Genomic DNA, 20946 nt, shown 5'->3' with positions numbered 1-20946 from the left:
TATGGCAGGTTTTGGTTTACCATAAATGCACGACGGGAACTAACACTAGAGACAAGAAATGGAGGTAAGGATTTATTTAGTTAAATGATAAAACTGATCTGAGAACAATGGGTCCCAAAATCTCAGGAATTTAGATATCTAGCTGCTGAAATGGTAAGAGCCTGCTGGGTAGCGGTCTCCTGATGCGCTTTTGTACCCTTGGCTACACCTACTTCTGAGAGGGGGAATTTAATCAGTTTATGAAAAGCTTATAATAAAGGCTGAGTGAAACAAAAAAAGCTGGACATGAACCTGGAAATCCCAGTCCAATGCTCCTGTGATTAAAAGAAAATCAAGGGGCATTTAGAAACTGAGACCAAGCCAGCCTATAATAAGCAACAAACCAGGCGACTTTTTTATTTATCTTTTGTGCTTATGTGCCCTATTATTTATTTTCTTTATAAGAAAATCATATTAAAAAAGCTCTCTGGAACAAATCCATGTCTTCTATTCAGCTGAAAGAGATCTTCACAAACAGCACAGTATTAAAAGAAAAAAAAATTAAACTTACGCATGTTCCAAAGGAAAATCAAACTAAAAAAGGTCAATTGTACTATCCTGAACCACCAAAAAAAAAAGGATAAAAAAGGATGTGGTAGTGACTTTTGTGGTTAAAGCCCATATGGTTCTCTGATAAAGCATTCTTTTTAACTCTGTTTAAAGCGCTCCGCAGTCTGACCAAGAGCCCATAAATACATGATGCAACATACTTAAGAGTTTTACTTAGGAATTTTCCTCCCTCACTATTCCTTGTAATTACTCTCTTTATTACTTGTATAAAGACCTCACATCTGTTACTAGATGGCAGAGAAGTTCTTTTCACTGAGGTAGGTTTGGACTCTGTTCAGAGAGTAGCTGCAGTGCAAGTCAGCAAGAACACTTCGCATACTTCTAGAAACCAGGAATGGGCAAACCCAACAGTGTTTTGGGATGGATGGTGCTCATGTATGCTCCATGCTGACAGCTGGCTCCATCAAAGCAAGAGGTGACAGGGTGCCAACCTGATTACTAATTCCTCCTGAATGCTTTCCAGATCATTCAAGAAGTTAATTTTGTAATTCACTTAAGTGGTTTATTCCATGGATATTACTACATACAGGTCAGGGAAATCACACTGTGAGCGATGACTGTCCCTTTTAGCTGAGCTTCGACCTGGAATGACCCTCCTTGGCAGGACAGGGCTACTTCTTTCTCAGGACTTTAAGCAGGCTGAAAAGGAGCCAAAAGCAGAATGATCACATCTTTATGGTCACTTATGCCTGTCATTGCCCAGGGAGCCATTTACCTCCAGGCTGAACACACTCAGCTCTCTCAGCTTGTCTCCATAGCAGAGCTGCTCCAGCCCTTGGAGCATCTCTGTGGCCTCCTCTGGACTTGCTCCAACAGCTCCACATGCTTCTTATTTTGGGGCCGAGAGTGGGATGCAGGACTGCAGGGCAGGGGGGTGGTTCTCATCAGAGTGGAGCAGAGGGGGAGAATCCTCTCCCTCCACCTGATGGTCATGCTGCTGGACACGGATGGTTTCTGGGCTCAAGCACACACTTTTGGGTCATGTTGAGCTTCTCACTGATCAACACACACAACTCACTCTCCTCATGGCTGCTCTCAATTCAGTCTCTGCCCAGCCTGTGCTTGGAATTGTGCCTGGGATTGCCCCAAGACAGGTGCAGGACCGTGCCCTTATCTGATCACACTGAGTGAGCACACTCCCCACCATTGTCTCAAGCTCCTTCAGTACAGACAGACAGCAGAATGCAACTGTTACACCCCTGCACATCCAAAGACACACGACCTTCACCTGGGCTGCAATATGGTCAAGAAATTTTGTTCCAGACAGCCTACAATGAACAGTCATTATAAAGCAGCTACACAAAATGCAGACTATGTGCCAGGGTCCAGTTCACACAGTTTCCATGACAAGCATGCTATGACCTTCTCTGCCCCCTGAATTCATTTTAACAGGTAAGAAAATCGCATTGTAGCTAATAAATATGAGCTTTTTTTCCTACTTGCTTCTGTACATTAAACAGAACAGTCATAGGAAGAACCCTAGTGTTGGCAGAGAAGAAAGCTCGAAGAAAGATAACTGACAGCACTAGACTTGCACTTTTACACTCTCCTTACAGCAAGCAACATCCAGAGGTCTCAACATGACTGTAGAGAGCCCACTGCACCAGGCTCTGTATACGAGCAGAATGCAAGCCCTTGGCTCAGCAAAGTTGTAACCTAAAATGACTGGCGTTAACAGTTACGTTAAATGATGTTCTGCAAAGTCAATTATTTATATTGGATACAAATAAAGCTGTTATTTTTGAAATTCACAGCAATTATCTAAATACTCCCATGACTGAACTTTATCTGCTATCTTTGCAAAAAAGCAGGGTAATGCAGACGGAAAAGAACAAATCCGGACTCCTCATATACATGACTGGTTCCAAGTTGATTGTAAATGTTCAGGAAAAAGGCATACATCACTGTGGACTAGTCAACATACTCTCAATCAATGCACAGAAGTGATCAGCAAAAACCAGATGTGAGGCTGGAGGTCAGAGAATAACAGGAATCAGCTTCTGCTGCCGGTATAAACTGGAATATTCAGCTTGGAAATATGGTAATCAGCCCTGCTCCTGTCCCTACTCACCTACCCTGGGTCACTAAAAAACTGAATGTAGAAATAAAAAAGATCCACGGAAGAGTGACAATTAATATTATTAGACAAGTGAAGACTTGCCATCTGAGATAAGAGAATGACTGCTTAGTTCAGAGAGGAGATAAATAAGCAGAACATTGATAGTAGTATATACAATGAATGATCATGGGAAGGTAAACACGATGTTCTTTCTTTCTCATGATACTCAGGCAAAAGGGACCTCCAACTTTTTAAACACATTTTAGCATATAAAATGAAACTAGGCATAATTAATTCTCCCAAAGTACCCCAAAGACCTTAGCAGAATTTAGAATGAATTACATATTTATGTGAATAATAAGAATGCCCACAGCTGCAACAGCAGGATTTAAATAAAATGACAGGATATAAGAGCTTTTGTCCACAGCCAAAGGGTCGCCAAGCATGTGTGAACTAGTCATAGGCCAAAGAGGATAGGTAGAAAGAACGACAACCACCACCATAATTATCATGACCACCACCTGGGTTATTAGTCACAGAATCATGGAACAGTTTGGGTTGGAAGGGACTTCTCCAGGCTGAACAAGCCCAACTCTCTCAGCCTATGTCCATAGCAGAGGTGCTCCAGGCGTCAGAGCACCTCCATGGTGAGTCCTCTGGACTCACTCCAACAGCTCCACATCGCTCTTATGTCAGGAGCATCAGAACTGGACGCAGCACTGCGGGGTGCAAGTCTTGCTTATTGCCAAGCATTGAAGCATCAGTCACATGCCAGAACTCCACGCTGCTGGTGTGGTATGGGTACATATTGCCAAGTCTGCCCTTTTGCCAGGGACAGAAGATGGAGCTGTAAAAGGCACCCAAGGACAAAACAGCTGCTCTTAGACTAGGCTGACCTAGCAGATGTTAAGAAGCCTATAGTTTACGATGCTCTTCAGACCTGACATGTCACAAACATTTTCCTAGCAGGAGCTCAGGTTGAACCAGGGTTGACTCTACACCTCCCTCTTCTTACACAGCACCCCAACACAGGTTTACACACTGGGGACAGCTACATGAAATCACTGCAGGGGCAAGCAGGGCAGCTGGATGTTGCATATGTAAAGCATGCAAGGGACTGCCGTGAAGTGTGGGGCCCGTGAAGTATCTCAGCTGGTGCTGGAGAAATGCAGAATATGTGGACTAGAGAATAATTCCTATTCTTAAAACATGGGTTTATTGCACCAGACAGTGGTGCTGCAGGTCAGATTGACAAGGCTCTTTTGCAAATGTTGATTTCAGTTATTTTGACCTTGGCAAATATAAAATTTTTATCTGGAGTCTGCCACAAAGAGATGCTCCTCCCACAGATCTTTCTTTATTATTTTAGAAGAGAGAAAGAGAGGACACAAAGATACAAAAAGCACCTGAGCTCCCTAAAAAAGAAAAATAACTCATTAAGTGCTGGATCCTTCACAGACCAAAGTCTGGCGAGCACTCTGGACTGACATCCTTGAGTTATATTTTACTGCATGCAATCTGCCAAACAACTGGGATTTGCTTACAGCTGATTAGAATAGGAAACTTGTATATTATGCATGTCTAAGAGGGAACATAGCTTGATCTAATGCAAAATAAGGAAGATACTGTGTAGCAAGCATAAAATGTCTGCTCTTGCATTTTCTGAAGACATACAGCGATGACCCTGAGCAAAACCACTTGAACTTTCAGACAATAAGATGATCTTGCCTGGGTCTAAATTGTAAATTGAACTTTACTGAATGCCTTTGCAAAGTGCCTGCACTCACAGATCACAAAGCATTTTACAAGCACCAATGTCAAACAAAGATCCTAAAAAAACACTCCCTACATCTCAAAGGACTTAATGAAGTTGAACCTCCCACTGCAAGCTGCTGACTAACAAACCACCTTATGATAGAATAGAGCTGGAAGATAATGTAGCCACCTGATGTTTCCCCCTGCATTAAGATGAAATATACATCAGAACCATCCTGACAGATTTTAGCTAATTTGCTCCTGAGAAATGCTCCATAATTTCTGTAGCTTGCTTGTTTACTCTCAACCATTGCTAAAGTTAAGAAGTTTTTTTCTAATGTCTAACACCAATCTTCCTTGGTAACCAAGGAGTTATAGGCTTTTAGCACCTTGTTCATCCTTTATTTAAGGTTTGGCTCACTCTCCCAAGCACAGAGATCTCTTCAGCCTGAAGAAGAGAAGGCTTCAGGGAGATCTTCAGGCAGACTCCCAGTGACCAAAGGGGCCAACAAGAAAGCTGGAGAGTTGCTTTTGGCAAGGGCCTGTAGGGACAGGACAACACATAATGCCTTTAACATTAGAGAGGGGAGACTGAGATGAGATCTGAGGCAGAAGTTCTTCCCTGTGAGGGCGGTGAGGCCCTGGCACAGGTCACCCAGAGAAGCTGTGGCTGCCCCATCTCTGGCAGTGCTGAAGGCCAGGTTGGACGGGGCTTGGCACAACCTCGTCTACTGGAAGGTGTCCCTGTCCATGGCAGGCGGCTGGAACTGTATAAGCTTTAAGGTCCCCTCCAACCCAAACCATTCTGTGATTCTATGACAGATATTTTACAGTTGACAATGGCGAGTCACTGAAAGGTGCAACACCATGCAATGTTCATAGGGACAGCAGAGCATAACTCTCAGCACTCCTTATCTCCCAGCAGGCTGCGAAACAAACCTGAAGAAGACAAGCAGCATTGCCAAGCTAACTGATGGATATCGTTACATTGATGATAAACTGATGTTCTGTTTCTAACAATGTACAAGCCTAATGGAAGGGGCCGAAAGACATTACTTCCTGCTCTGTTGTCAGCTTGAAAAGGGAGAAACGCAATGAATCCAAAACTTAAATCTCTTCCAAAGCCTTCCACAGGAAACTTAGATCCCCTATGGGGCCAGTATTAAGGTTCTGCTAGAAGACATAACTAAGAGTAATGGGATGAAATTAACTAAGAAAATATCCTAACTGAATTTCAGGAGCTAATAGAGCTCTCATTTTCCCCAGGGAAGCCGTGGAAGCCCCAGCGCTCAGGAGAGCTGCAGTAATAGCACTTTCACAATCGGAAGAATTTCTAATAACGCATGTCAGGGCTGATATCACTCAGCGCCAGAACCATGCACAGGGCTCTGCTGGCCTAGCCCGGCACTGCCTTGCTGGAATCACTGCAGGAGGAGCTTCTTTGAGGAGACCAGATGATGGTAAATATTCTCCAGCATAAGTGTGCGGCTGATGGAAACACAACAGTGACTGGTTTTGGCAGGGAGATAACTTTCCTCACCAACCTGGCTCCACTTTAAAGTGGGAACAAGAATACAACCTGGTCAAATTTAACAGTTTGGCAGTGTAAGCCACTCCCGCTCTATGGCAAAAATCAAAGGACAACTCTTCTATGATGCAGCACCACTGTCAGCATGACCATGCTGTTAACTAAAGCAGGAACTCATCCAGCTGAAAGTAAACAAAATCAGAACAAAATCAAGCAGATTATAAAAGAAAACAAAACTAAACACCATGGAAAAATTGTTTCTCATTTTGTCTAACGTCCCCTTACTGTGCCCTCAGTGGTGCACTCCTGTCATTTGCCCACCCTCGTTGCACAGCAAGCTGAACCAACTCAGTAAAATGCAGGGGGAAATGAAAAGGATTTATTTTTTTCTGAACTGAGCTGAACTGGCTGGCATTTCCATCAGACAAGAAACATATCTGGCACAAAGCAGGGTGGCAGGAGTAGAAAAACTGAGGAGGAGAAACTGAGAAGGGCAATAACACAGGGTAACACCTAAGGATGAGATGGTGACAAACTGTTAATTCTGCTCAGCTGTACCATGAAACTAAACCCTCAGTACCTTGTGAAATCTAAACCCATTTCTCTTATGAATAAAGTTGCCTTGGATCACAAGGCCAAGTGGAACGCCTGACTCTGTTTTGCCATCTATGAAACGAGGATACTAAGTAGCTGTATCATCTAGTCTTAGTTAATCTAAATACATCCTTACAAAAGGATGCTTCAAAAACACAGACAAGCATTAAAATAAAAAAACAGACCCATAAAATCAAACCAAATAACCCTCAACCAGAAAGCAAAGTCCCTGCTCCCTAGACAAACTGAAATACTTTCAACTGATGAATTATTCATTTTGTTGAGAGCAGAATTTTCAGTTATTTTAATTTAATCTTTCGATAAAGCATGCACTTAAAAAACAACACTCAGACTCCCCCCCAGTCTTTAACAGCACCCAACAAAAATGCCTTAAAACAGGTATACAGTCATTCATTCTGCTGCCAATCTTGGATTATTTTTCCCTGAAAAAGAAGATAAAACTCCACTCCAACATATGATGAGAAGCACAAGTCATTTGGGGAAAAAAAACCAGACAAGACAATACATTTTCATTAAAAAGAAAAAACCCTATGGGAATTTTCCGTTTCATAATTATAATGAGAGGGGTTGAAAAGAAGTAAAGCAGAGAAAAGAAAAAAAGAATATTTGTGGGGCAAGATGTAACAAAAACCATGAAACTGAATCAGAGACAGACTTTCAAGTTTAACCTCAGAAAGGACTATTGTAGTCTTAGCTCTGCTCCCAAAGGAGGGTAAGCCACACGACATCACCACCACACACAAAACTCAGCATATTTCATGAGCGGGAGGCTCAAGAAAAGAACAGGTCAAGGTTGATATCACTAGAACAGCAGCGAGAGGGAGCTTGCACTGCAGTTGTCTGAACCACACCTAGTCTGCAGTTAAATATAGAACTTTACTTTCTGGAACTATTGCTCCTCTTAACCTTCAGAGCATAAATATTCAGAGAGATATTTAAGAGAAAAAAAAAGAAAGAGGGAGAAAGAGTCCTGAATCTCTTGTCCGAAATCTAAGCCTAGCAACTAATAAACTACCCTGGGAGAATTTCCAAAAAAGCAGTAAAGACTGGAGAATTGAATTACAGAAACCACAAGCAGCATTCCGGAAATCCAGTATAAACAAATTAGTTTCTTTAATACACATACCCTGTATACACTTACGTACATTAGACATTTTAGTATACATGCTGACCCTAACTCTAATCTTAATTATAACAGGTTGGCACCAATACAATAATGAATTGCACTGGATTTTTTGTTTATTTAAATATGTTTTAAAAAGAGAAACTAGCCCTTCAACCCTTCTCATTCAGTTCATGTGCCAAATCCTGACTGGTGCTGTGCATTTTCAGTTGGAGAGCCTGTTCCTAGAAGCAAACCTCTCTAATTTTTGCAATCAAATTCAGATTCTTTCCTTGAAGAGCTCTCAGCTGGTTTGACACATTGACTTTTAGCAACTGCATTTCTTACCAACTGAATCAAAGTCAGAAGCCCGTACCAGAATTAACTGATAGAGTGGCCCAAGACTTTGATCCTTGCAAAAGTATCTTTATAAAGGTTCACACCAATGTTTAGGAATTTATAGAAAGATGTAGTTCTGCATCACCTACACAAGTTTCCATTAAGGTCTAGATCCAACCCTCTTATCTTCAGGCATTTAACTAAATCACCAAAGTTAGGTCTAATTGCACAAGGCTCCTCTTTTGTAGCCAGAGAAGAAGGAGCATACAGCCCTCACAGGAGTTGTATTAGTGGGATAGAATTGCATTCTGGATCTCTATTTCTCATTGCTGAATAGCTAGAAGCCAAGATGAACAAGCACTTTACTGAGGTTCCCAAAGAAGAATCTCAAAACTAGGTGCCTAAATCCCTGTGTTCACCAAGATCTGCAAATCCCCGCGTGCACCAAAATCTAGGTGTACCATCAAGATGCTGCAGGACACAGAAGCACAATGCAATGAAATTTGTATTGATTAAAGAAAACAGTCCATTAAACTGAGCAAGATGCTTCCACTCACAATCAAAACTTAATCCTTCAGAAGAAAATGCAAATTATCAGATAAATGGCATCAGACCACATGCAATGTCGATTCAATTTGGACCATTTCACTGGTCCAAATGCTCATTCCTGACCCTATGGCATCCAGCGAACCTGAACTGCTTGGGCCAGACAGCCAGGGGTCTGGTTACCTCCAACCTGGCTGCTGTTAATCAGTCATATTAAGCACAAGCCTAGAGGACTCCAGTGACTTGTACATGAAATTAGTTAGCTTCTTCCTAAGGCTCACAAGAGAGTGCTTCTCTCCTAGTCTTTCAAAACTCGTAATATAAAACAGCTCATCCTTACTGCTCAACTAGGCCTATTAAAATGTAACAGTTAAACAACCATAGTCCCAACTTGCTTTACAGTGTAGTTTTATTGTCACACAAAGCTTTTACCACGGCTTGAGTTTACTGTGCTCTTGCATCAAGTAAACATTCTCAGCTACACTTTGCAGTACCCACACCCAAGGCTGTGAAATCCAGTGCTCGCAGTGACCTAGCAAAGTCTTTGCAAATAAATATTAAAGCCAAGATTAAGGCAATGTGGCTGAAGTCTCCGTGAAACAGCAGAATATGAAGAAAACCCCAGCAACAAAGACCTTGCAGAGCACAAGACACAGCAAACAAAACCAAGAATGACAAGAAAAAAATTAGATCAAGTGATTATGTATCTGTACATACAGCTGGATGGTTTCCAATGTCAACACACTGACTTGCTTCTCTCCATATCCAAAATCAAAACTTACACCTCTCTAACAGACACATACCAAATCATTACAGGTTGCCTAACTTCTTCAGAGTGTCACAGCAGAGACTGGCTTTAGGAGAAAGAAGGATGAAAGGGAGCACTTCCTTAGCTCTCTCCTCCTGCTCTGTGTTTCCACAGCACGTAGCACAAAGGAGTCTAAGGCACTATCGTGATTCAAACAGCAAATAACAGCAGTTATCATACTTCAGGCCAGACAGAAACCAAGAAGGAAAATACCTATCCCCAAAAAGCTCTAATTTTACTTCAGAGTAATTCTGTATTTCACACACAGAGGAGTTAATAAGGACATGGTACTGTCCTGAAGGTACATCAAGCTGTAATGGTTCTCCCATTTTACATACTGCAATCAGGATGGTCACACAAGCATTTAAAGTGCTAAAGATCCTACTGCACATTGTACTGCCTGGGTGGAGGAGGACACCATAAAAACCCAGTCCCCTACTATTAGACTTCAGGAGTTTGCATTAGTTGAGTCTAGCAAAGCAGAACAGAACAGACTTCAAACATTTACATTATTTCCTCTGGGGAAACATTCAGCCAAAGCTGAAAACATCAGTGCAGTGCCAGGACAGAACAGGGAAACAAACACTTCATTACTGGTCTCAGCCCTGCAAAGACCCTGTGACAGCCTGTGGCCACACAGATGTATGTCCCTCCTGTTTGTAAAATGGCTTGGGTCCCTGAGCAAGCTCAGTGTTTTGATCTTAGCTTAGGCAATGGAGGCACTTTCCTGCTTCTGATCAGTTCCAGAGGCCCTTGTGCAAGCAAAATGAAAGAGAAGCATTATGGAAATAGCAGAAGATCCTAAAAATTCGCTGGCCAAGAACTCAATGGAGTTGCAAACCAGAGAGGAGTATAGGACACAGAGTCATTTGGTGCTTCCATGGAAAGGAGGTTTCTCACACTCTCCAAGGGAAGAAAACTCCTCCCAGCCATTTAGCCGTTACCAGAAATAAGCATTCATTCCTAAACTACATTTGAGTTCACTAGCCCTTTTCTATTATACAACATTATCCACAAAAGAGACATTAGTGTAAGGAGAGGGAAAGGCAAAGCACATAGGCAGCCAGGAGCCCAGACTCAGAGTGCTTCAGCTCTGCAGGACTGAAGGGCTGGGAGCTCTAATGATCACCTGCCACTCTGCATATGTATTTGAAAGATCCACTTTGCTCTGTACTGTTCCCAGCTCATGTAAAAGGGTTGTAAGAGCCTTTTTGGACAAGGAATCTACTGCTTGTTAGACAAAGTTTTGCATCCTGAACAATTACAGCAGTGCAGAAATGCCAGTTACAACTATAACATGACTCATTATGAGGACAAATGAGTAAACTGGGAAAGGAGAAATGCAGAATGTAAAGACCATGCACAGACCCCCACTGAGACAGAGCCTGTGTTAGGCTAAATGCAAAAGCAAAGGAAGAGCTGAATGTCAATGCTCTCAGACTGAGCTATGGACAAGATGTTTAGGGGCTACAAAAAATGAGGTATTGTCCAAAGGAGTATAACATTTTTTAAAACAGAAGCAGTAAAATGGTTCCTCCTACTCTACCATCTAAAATTAAATTATTACACTGTTACTGGCTTAAGATGCTAAAACACATCCATGAAAATGAAGCTGGTGTTCACCAGAGCAGGAAAAAGGACACTTCTATTGGCTTTAAAATGCCCATCTCCAAACCCCCCAAGTGACATACCTTTCCATAACAGCCAGGCACTCCTTTCTCCAGGTGAACCGACTGCCTCGCCGTAGTCTGAAGGTCCCAGAGGTAGCTGTGACTGGGGGAGGCGTCTGTCTCCATTCTGGCTCTTCTATTGGGATAGGAGCGGGTCTCATGCTTAATGTAGCCCCTAAGAATAATAAATATTGTGTTTCCTAATGGATTAAAAAACATGCTCATTTTCTCACTCCTGATCATGAAAAAAGACAAGACAGATGATGAAACCATTCAAACTAAAAAAGCAAAGCATTATCAAACACAGACACCTTGAAGATGCACAAAGCCAGCTAGAGTTCCCATCCCCAACCTCCAAGCCAGAGAGGTATCAGGTGAGCATGGAAATCTAAGGGAGACATAACTGAGCTGACAGGCTCTTTGAAAAAGCTGTCCGATCTTCATTGAGAGGAAAGGGTGAGCTATGCCCCAGCTGGGTTTTATTTAGGCTTGCTGCTACCTTTTCTGCCACAAAATGAGAAATAACATGTTTCTCTTTAATTGTACATCAGTCTCAAGAAGCAAAATGTAAATTTATACCCAAGGTATTTCAACATGTCCAAAGAGCTGAGTAAACACTTGAAGTAGCTCCACCAATAGAGACACACCCCATAACCTGTACAAACATGGGCTCCGAAAGTGCTAGGTTGCCTGAAAAAGCCACCAAAAGCAGATTAACATCACACCTTTCCTCTTCTGTCCCCCTTCCATGGATATATTTTTCTTTTCAAAAATCCTGAGCTGGAAAGCATCAAGCAAGAGTCAGGACTTGGCAAAATACTTTCAGGAAAGGCCCTTTGAAACTTACCACTGGTTCTTTCCACAAGAGTCTCTCAGTTAATAAATCAAGATAAATCAAGCAAACTGAAAGACTGATCTTTCATACATCCCTCGGTGAGGATGGGAACCTGGTATAGGACATGAGTACGTAAAACAGGGTATGTTCTGAAGCACAGCTTTGTGCTCAGTGACTTCCTTTGGAGGGAAGAAAGTTCTTGTGTGCAAAAAACTTAAAAAACTCCAGTTGCATGACAAGATAAATCACCATTTGTATCCCATGAACATACTAGGCTCTACTGGAATTCATGCATGAAACTAGCCTGGATAGATCCAAGAGAAGCAGGCAGCTCTGCTCACACGAGGAATACGGTACTGTGCCCAAGTAAAAGCAGGGCTGAAAAAGAAAACCCCTCTGGGTACTCAAACTTACTCAGAATGGTTAGGATTTAATAACGAAAACATACTGTGTTGGTGAAAAAAACCTGCTTTTTTAATATAAAACAGAGTAAAAGGGTCAAGGGGATTTAAAGTTTAACCAATAAACAAATTCCTAGAATTAAAAAGCAAGAAATTAGCTATTTAGGCACTTGGCTGTGTTCCTTTCCAGAAATGCACAGTGAGTATTTACTGCTAGGGGCTTGCATCAGTGTTAGGTATCAAAGCCCAAAATAACTTAAAATTCTTACCCAGAATTCTCTAGGAAGGGAAGCCCACAAACTCTGCCTTGCATGCACAACGGATGGTGCCTCTTCCTAATTCCCAGCTAATAAGCCTACATGGATTACTTACTTTTATTGACATGTGAAATATTTCCTATATTACCAATTTATCAGCCATTTCAAGGAAATCTCCTTATCTACTCTTTCTAGTTCTTGCACAGTGTAGGGGTCTGGGTCAGTACCAAGTTGCTAGGATTTACATACACTTCAAGAATAAATAAAAAAAAAAGATTAAAAAAGAAGCAGGGGAGAAGAGGACAAGAAATTACCTTTCCCTGCATTGCCTTAGCAGTATACTTTCCCTACCTGCCAATTTCATTTCAAAAGGGAGAGTATAGAAATCTCAGTGATGCCTAACAATCTAATTGTAGATTTAAATTAGATATTAGGAAGAAATTTTTCACTGTGAGGGTGGTGAGGCCCTGGCACAAGTTGCCCAGAGAAGCTTCGGCTGCCCCGTCCCTGGCACTGTTCAAGTTCAGGTTGGACAGAGTATTGAGCAACCTGGTCTAGTGGAAGGTGTCCCTGCCTGTGGCAGGGGACTGGAACTTGATGAGCTTTAAGGTCCTTTCCAACCCAAACCATTCTGTGATTCTATGATTGAGATAAGAGGCATAAAGTACTTCTGTTAAATTTGCCTGAGATTTTTCAGACAAAGGTTGGAAAAGAATCTGCATTTAAAGCATAATTTTGCTCCTGATACTGTTATATTCACTTATTGAATAGAAGATGCTTTCTTTGTTTTAGTAGCCTTGCAAGATCAATTTACTTATTTCTCTTTTACATGGGGTAGCATCAGTATCAGCAACAGGTCAGAAAGAAGTACGCTGAGAATTACAAGCAAGGACCCATCACTGGTTTTGCACACAGATAAAGTCAGATGCATCTGAATGCACACAGAGGCCCAAATGTGCTTGGCTGCATAAGTGGCAAAAGTGGAGGACATATACACTGCTGCCACTTTTGATAAGGTAACTATGGAGCTTTTCTTCATCACACTCAACTAAAGGAGCATTTGGGGATTCCTGTTTGAATGCTTCATTTCAGTCTTCTTGCCACCCAGCTCCACTTCTTTAGAACTTAATAAGTTTCATCTTTGTTACTAGGTCAGATTCTTTTTACAAGCCCCTCAAACACTTTAAAGGAGTGGAAATTCTCTCTTGAGCAGAATGAGCAGAGCAAAGGCAGTGTAAGATTTTCATCTTAGGATATGAATCAAAAAGCAATACATCTTTAAGGGGTATAGAGGTGAAGCATCTGGGAAGAACTGCTTTTGCAGAGAAAAATGAAATGCAACATCTCTCACTCCCTGCCATGTCATGCACCTTTTGAAACCGTACTGTATTTCCATTGTGCAAGCCAGCATTTTCACAAATGCCAGGTACAACTTTGGGGGTGCTGCAGGTGGGTTTTGGGAAGAGGAGGCAAAAGTGGTGCTCTCCAGCTGGAATGCAGCTCTATCTCTATACCAAAATTCCTCAAGGCAAAGGCCTGCTTTCTCTCAGCACATCCCAGATACTTTCCTGAAGAAAGAGCATTGCTCTTAGAAGCATCACGTGCAATTCCTGATCCACATCACATGTCTCAGAGAGGCCCCATCATACAGGGGTGATGTGCAAAATGGTTGGAGCAAGCCTCAGGCCATCTCCCAGCTCCAAGAAATCATTTCCTGGCAAGCCTTTGCAGCAAGTACTTATCATATATTTATACTGATAAGAACAGATGTCATGCTGTATTTTTAGCCAGGCTGACCCAAGATCACATAATAAACACCTTTCAAGTTACTCCTCAGCCAGGCTAGATTTGAATCAGCAGCCTTCACAGCAAAACCTTTCCTACAGAGCTCATTGCTTGGATACAGAGGATCAAAGCAGGGACTATTTTCTCTTTACTCTGTAAAACAGTAAATCAGCAACAATACATTTCCAGTTCAAATCTCATGGGATATCCAGCCCCTGATTTTTATTTTTTTTCTTTTCTTTCCCTTTTGAAGGCTTTTCTTTTATAACTAAACAAGAACTGCTATGGGAATAACACAAGAGATGCTACAACTTGATAAAAACTACCTTTCTTTTTTCCCTTTTGTTCAAGGAGGAAGAGCACATGGTTTCTCCAAGGTGACCACAGCTGCCTTCCTATTACAGAAGACTGGCAGAAATAAATAGCCAGACTAGATGGAATCACTCTGTATCCATCTGTAACTTCAACACATCATTTCCAGATGCCAGCTTCAATATGCAGTACACGGAGGCAAAAGACATGCCAAAGTTTCTCATGACAAACTTTCCACACTGCCCAAGACCCAGTGCCTGCCAAACTAATCAGACTAGCAACGTAAAAAGGAATATTTATTTATTTATTTAAAACTTATGGGCTCTGAAAAACAGTCAGAACATTACAGGACTCTGCACTTGTACACCAGCTTCTGAAACATATACTATTTATCTACTGCCAAAATGCTTTCAGTCCTCTACAAAACACAAGAGATGTGGTGCCTGTCCGAAAAAACCTCAGGCTAAATTAAAAGTATCCTCATTAACTGGATGAAAGACCTTTCAAACACTAGCATTTAGCATTGACTTCTTCCCTCCAACAAAAAACTGCTTTTCACCCTAATTGGCAACTGTTTCCAGAAAGAATTTACAATCACCAGTACACTGGAATTCGCAGCACTGCCATTAACTCTGACATCACTCCTACCAGGAAAATGTTGATCAAGAAATTTTTGAGCAAGATTATTGCATACCATAGGAAAAGTTGTTTTATTTTCCTGATCCATGAGACTTAGTCTCTTTTGCAATGCTCAAGTCTGCTGTTGTCTGAACATCCACCACCAAAGATAGAAGTACAGAACTTGTCCATGCAAGCCAGCAAACAAAACCAAGCAAATAATAAACAGCATATTCAAGAGTTCAGAGCAAGCTGACAAATAAGGAAAGTAATGGAATTGCTGAATCCCTTCTCCATAGGAGCAATGTCTCAACAGCAGTAACATCTCAAAAACGTTATGAGGCTCCACAACACAAAGTTCTTGGGTTAGCAAATGCAGGACTGCTTGTGGACGATTTAAAGCATTATATAGCACATTATACATTTGAAAAAAGAAAAATAAAATCTTTCTGATGTATTTATAAGTCCTCTTTTGTTTATATAGGCATAGTAATAGTCCCTGCTGTGAGGAGCTTACAGGCAAGGCTGGCAAGTCACACACTGTAAACGGTCTCATCTTTGAGATGGGAAAGTGAGGTGCAAAGGAGAAGTCATTTGCTAGATGTTGTACAGAAAAACTGGCAGAGCCAAGACTACAGGTCTGCCAAGTGATCACCAGTGCTTTCTGTACAAAACAACTGTTCTCTGTTAAGAGTTCATAAATTGATTATATTTGATATCCTAGCCCTTCAAAACTGTTTCAATTCTAAGCAGAAGTTTTCTTTGCATTATTACACAAACGAATTCAGTCAGAAAATGGACTAACTCTGAAAATCCAGTTTTCGGAATTAAGGAACTGAAGAAATGGGGGAACTAAAAGCTTCCAAAGACCTCACTTTATCCATTGGCAACTCAAATGTGTAGGTGCCTCTGCACAGAGAGATCTGACTCTATCACTCAAAGGGGAAGGATTGAGATTTTATTTCCAGGAGCTGGAATTGGAAAAGATGGGCTATATGAGAATATAAAGCCAAATGCCACTTCCTAGTAAGTGAGAAATAGAAAAAACACATGCCAGTCATTTAAGTTTCTTCAGGGAAGGACAAACTTTTGCACTCTACAGAAAGTGCAATGACAACATTGATTCTTTTGAACATGGCAGGAAGTTCTGCTGATTTTCTCATTTTCTGACTCTAAAGATGACAGCTGAATGGCTAGTCTAGTCTACTAGTCACAGTATACTGTTAGTATCCAAATCTTAGGCTCCAAATTGGTTTTGCAACAGTAATTTAAAGCCATGGCTCTTTGGACAAGGCTGTACCTTTCTTAATACACTGTATATAGTTGCATGCATCCATGTTAAATTATCCCTTGGCTAGCCAATCTGACCTGCAATATAGTAGATGGCAGTAATTCAAAGCAGTGGATTATCCTACAATAAATACCACCACATCTTCCTCAAGTAGACTTTTCCAACAGCTACAGGAAAACTGAGAGCTCCTTCCTTTACCTCAGCCTCTAAAAAGAAACCAAATGTTCCTTGGTTCTGAAGGGAATTTAAGCACATCTAAATAGTCCCTTGGCATAGGCTGATAATCCATTTTGTTTTTTACACTTCTTGAAAATGATGTGCAATTAACTTTTTGTTGAAAATAAGTTACACTCAAGCAACAACTCAAGAATTTTTTCTGCGTGTGTATAAAGAAAAGAGAACAAGACTTCGGGAAGACAGTGCATCAGAGGACTAGAGATTAATGTTGTTTCATTTCAATTTAAGCCATAACCTTCAGTGTTGTAAGTCTTCCTTTCTTAGATGCTTCTCAAGAGTGAAAGGACAAACAAGATGTGAGCTTGTGGATGTGGGGAAAGAAAGAAGTTTATGAGGAGAAAGTAAAGATTTTAATGCTAAGTTTGACATGGCTTCGCTTACCTCAGCACAGAATACTAGTTCTTAAACAGTTCCAAACGGCAAGGTGCAAAGCCATAAGAAAGATCCACACAGTTTTCACTGTTAGCAGAGGAACTTATTTTGTTTTTGGGTTTTTTGTTGGGTCCCCCCCAGACTACATTTTCCAAATCCCCTTTAGTTCTCTCCACTGTTCTGGAGGCATTACCTTGCATAAAAGGGAAGTGGCTGAGAGTTACTTCCTAGGGTACAACTTGAGGCCCTCAAAGCAGTTATACTGATAACTTTGCTGGTCCTTATTATCAGAATTCTACCCACTGCAAAATCAAGACTTCTTGGCAATACTTGCAGCTGGCCAGCACTTCACAACCCTTGGCATTTTCATTCTTTAAAACCATTTTCTAAATAGATGCTTAATATAAAAGATGGGCTCAGCCATGAATCTGAACCAGCCCAACTTTAAGCTCATGTTTTTCATTCTCAAGCCAACTAACAGCTTTGGCCTCTTTGATTTTCAGCTTATACACAAAGCAGAAGTTGTAAAGATGTGTTTTCACTGTTATTTTTCTTAATAGAATTCTGGATATAAACCCAAATTCATATTAGGGAGTCCAAATCTTAAGTTTCTTAAAACAATTAGACAGTTAATTTAATCATGCCATCATTTAAAGGAAATTGAATGTAAATATTTTGATCTTCACAATAAAACCGCTAAAGGGAAAAATAGGAACTGTTGTCAAAAAAAAAATCTACGGAGAAGAACAATGCAAGGAAATTAATTCTTCTGTGATTTTGAAGATTGCTGGTGAGTGAAAAGATAACGAGGAGCTTTACTTTTTGTATTTAAGATCTATTTTGAGATTTGAAGAAGCAGGTGGGATTTGAGAGGCACATCTCCAACTTATCACTCTACCTATCAACATCCCATCCAAAGCGAAACCCTCTGAAGTTATCTCAAAGTTCCTCTACACAAAACTGCTTTTTTTTGATGCAACATTCTATTATGCAGATGTTATTAATGTTTTTTGGTTTTTTTCTGAAGAGCCTCAGCATGTATTTCATGTTACCTGACTACAACTTCACCTGAAAGCTTCTGATTCCCAGAGCTGGCTATACTGAGAGGACAGGGTAACATGACTGAGGAACTGGACACATGGCTATGGATGAGTCAGCTATAGATCATTTACTGCAAAGCAAAGCACATAGTTGTTCCTACTCTCCTAAAATAAAGTAAACTGGTGAGAGGGAATACCTCTGCAAGACATCAGACCAAGAGATGAATGATCAGTGATAATAAAAAACAGTGACAAAAGGCTTTATTTATTTCCATAAATAAAACAGCAGGAGATGTTTAGGCTGTATTTGTTTACCAGGATTTGTCTTCTCGAGCTGGTACCATCTGTAAAATGCCCTTTTCTTCTGTTCACTCAGGTCAGACCCCTGCTGCAATAGCCAATGGGAGATCCGGCTCTGACTGATACCTGTAAAAAAACAGAACAAAAGAAAAGAAAAAGAGAGAGAGAGAGGAAGAGAAAACTTGTTCTTTTCAAAATGTTTTAAAGTGGTTTATATACTGATAAAAGGTGTCTTACAAAGCTTAGGAACTCATAATGTTTCAACCACAAAAAAAGTATAGTTCAAGCTTGCCCATCCCCATCCCTAACTGTTTTGACTTCTCCCTCTTATCTTCAACTTTACTCAAGGTACATCCTGGAATCAGAACAATCAACCTACAAGCAAAGAGGGTACAAACTGGGAAGGCAGATCTACCACTGACTTGAACTGTTCACTTCCCACATTCTGGAATTTTGTCATCTGTGAAATGGGAACAAGTCCCTTACCCCCTACTATATATAAAGAATGATAGTTAAGAGATTGTTACCATTCAAGGCTTGAATAAGGGAGATAAACACAAAAACAGTTTATGTGATATAGATCAAATCAGTCCAGAAATAGAGCAAGCCAATTACCAGTAGCTATAACAGCAGCCAGAAAACAGACAAACGGCAGCTGTCTGTCAGCAAAGCAGGATTCATGCTCTAGGTATCCACACAAGATTAGGGACAAAAAGTTCCAGAGTTTTTAAGGCAGGAATTCTAAGAAAATAGTAAAATGGGAAAAACCTCTAGAAGTTAACAGTGATTTCCAAAGTGTGACATTGAATGAAGGATCAATGCAGAAAAGGAAATGCAGAAAGGGAAAAAAAGAGAGGAACCAAATAATGCAAGAGGTTTAAAAGTGCACTAAGAGATCCATTTGAAAATATCAAAATACATGTAGTTTGCTGAATAACCGAAGCAGTACTGGAGGATTTCTGGTGCTTTCCACAAGACTCCTCAGCTGATAGAAAGGGTTAATAACATCTAAACTCACCTGAGAAGTAAAGCTTTAGGAGGTGCTCCAAGAAATAATATACAGCTGAACACCACCTGTGCTACCACCTGCTTGGTGATAATACTGAGGCAGGTAGAAGGTTGGTTTTCACATGGAAACCAAAATACCTCTCCCCTCTCAAGATGCATCAAAGTTTTATAAGATCTCATAATCATATTTAACTCATGGAAAACAACCCCCTGTAGTTTTACCATGTCTAATAGGGGGATTTTACTATGTGTGGGGTTTGGTTGCTTTTCTGGTTTTTTTTGTTTTGTTTGGTTTTTTTTTGCATTGGAACACTGAAGCTAGTTAACTTCACAATGATGCAACCTGACTCTCAAGTATCATATTCAGGGGAATTTACTCCAACCAGATTTTTACAATGCAGAATTTATGCTCTTAACTGTTCTTCCTTACAGAGGATTTGGGAGCATATGAAGTTTTAATTGTCCTGGGGAAAAGGGATAGGTGTATTTTGTTTTGAGTACAGAAGCTGAGTGCTATTCAACAGAGCTCTGCCCACAAAACCTACTTAGGTCTGACTTTGTTTCCTGTACATCTACTGACTTTCTTAACACCCATTCTCAGCGACTGCATTTGCCCCACAGCTGGAAGATTTCAGAAACAGCTGGGGCACTCAAGAGTTGATCATCTCCCTTGGGATATATTATTGAGCTCAATTAGTAGAGAAGCAAAATTATTCAGCTAAACACAAACCTTAAATTCTGCCAAATTTACATCGAGTAACTGTGGAAGCATACAAGTTAAGTCAATAAAAGTTGATAAACCTCTCTGACCCAAAACAAGGCTTCAGTCTAATTGAAATCTTGCAATCCAGACGCCTGATGGGCAGTGAAAAGACCAAGTTTTGAAAATTTGCAGCTCTTCCTTTACTATTATGATTTAGAAAAGCCATTTCTTTAACACAGTGCTAGGGGTCACAACTGTTCATGTCTGCTTTTGGCTGCCTGGCTCCTATTAATCAACGGGTAACAGCACCATTAATTAACTTGTTTACTACAGTCCACTTAGGCTTACTGCAGTGAATTACTATTTGTTGAGCGTTTGGGTAACAACATAAGATAGAAATGAAAAGCATTATTACATAAAATTATAAATAGAGATTAAGTATCTTCAACAAGAGGCTACTGGAAAATCCAAATGCTGCTCAAGAGGCTGCCTGATAGGGTCATAAAGTGGTACAGATGTTAGCCACTTCAGACAATGCGCTCAAGACAAAGCAAAGGAGCAGGAGCCAGAAGATTCAAGCTGTGTACTTCCATGTCCACATTTGACCCATTGCAAGTCCTCACAGTTTATAAAGTTGTTTCTGCAAAATGGAGTTTTGTAAAGGATGCTGAGATGTAATAACAATAAATTCAACAATAAATTCTCCATACATTATTATTTGACTGTGGCATCTTGTGAACAGGCTGTAGTCCATGG

At 40.7% G+C, this 20946-nt stretch overlaps 1 protein-coding gene across 25 annotated transcripts in view; it reads right to left on the bottom strand.

Moving 5' to 3' along the window:
* The window catches only part of HMBOX1 (homeobox containing 1), a 112685-nt gene that overhangs the window by 20363 nt on the left and 71376 nt on the right, over positions 1-20946 (bottom strand). For all 25 annotated transcript variants that reach the window (XM_061372175.1, XM_061372181.1, XM_061372183.1 and 22 more), the window contains 2 exons: positions 18495-18605; positions 11053-11206 (listed from right to left, as the gene is read on the bottom strand). In XM_061372175.1, the coding sequence (XP_061228159.1) occupies positions 11053-11206; positions 18495-18605 (265 nt within the window). The remainder of the gene's footprint in view (positions 1-11052; positions 11207-18494; positions 18606-20946) is intronic.

Source organism: Neopsephotus bourkii, unplaced genomic scaffold (assembly GCF_033783945.1).
Source record: "Neopsephotus bourkii isolate Nb327-2 ecotype Australia unplaced genomic scaffold, CSIRO-AGI_Nbou_v1 NB_1600, whole genome shotgun sequence".
NCBI lineage: Eukaryota > Metazoa > Chordata > Aves > Psittaciformes > Psittacidae > Neopsephotus > Neopsephotus bourkii.
This window is presented reverse-complemented; position numbering and strand designations above follow the sequence as displayed.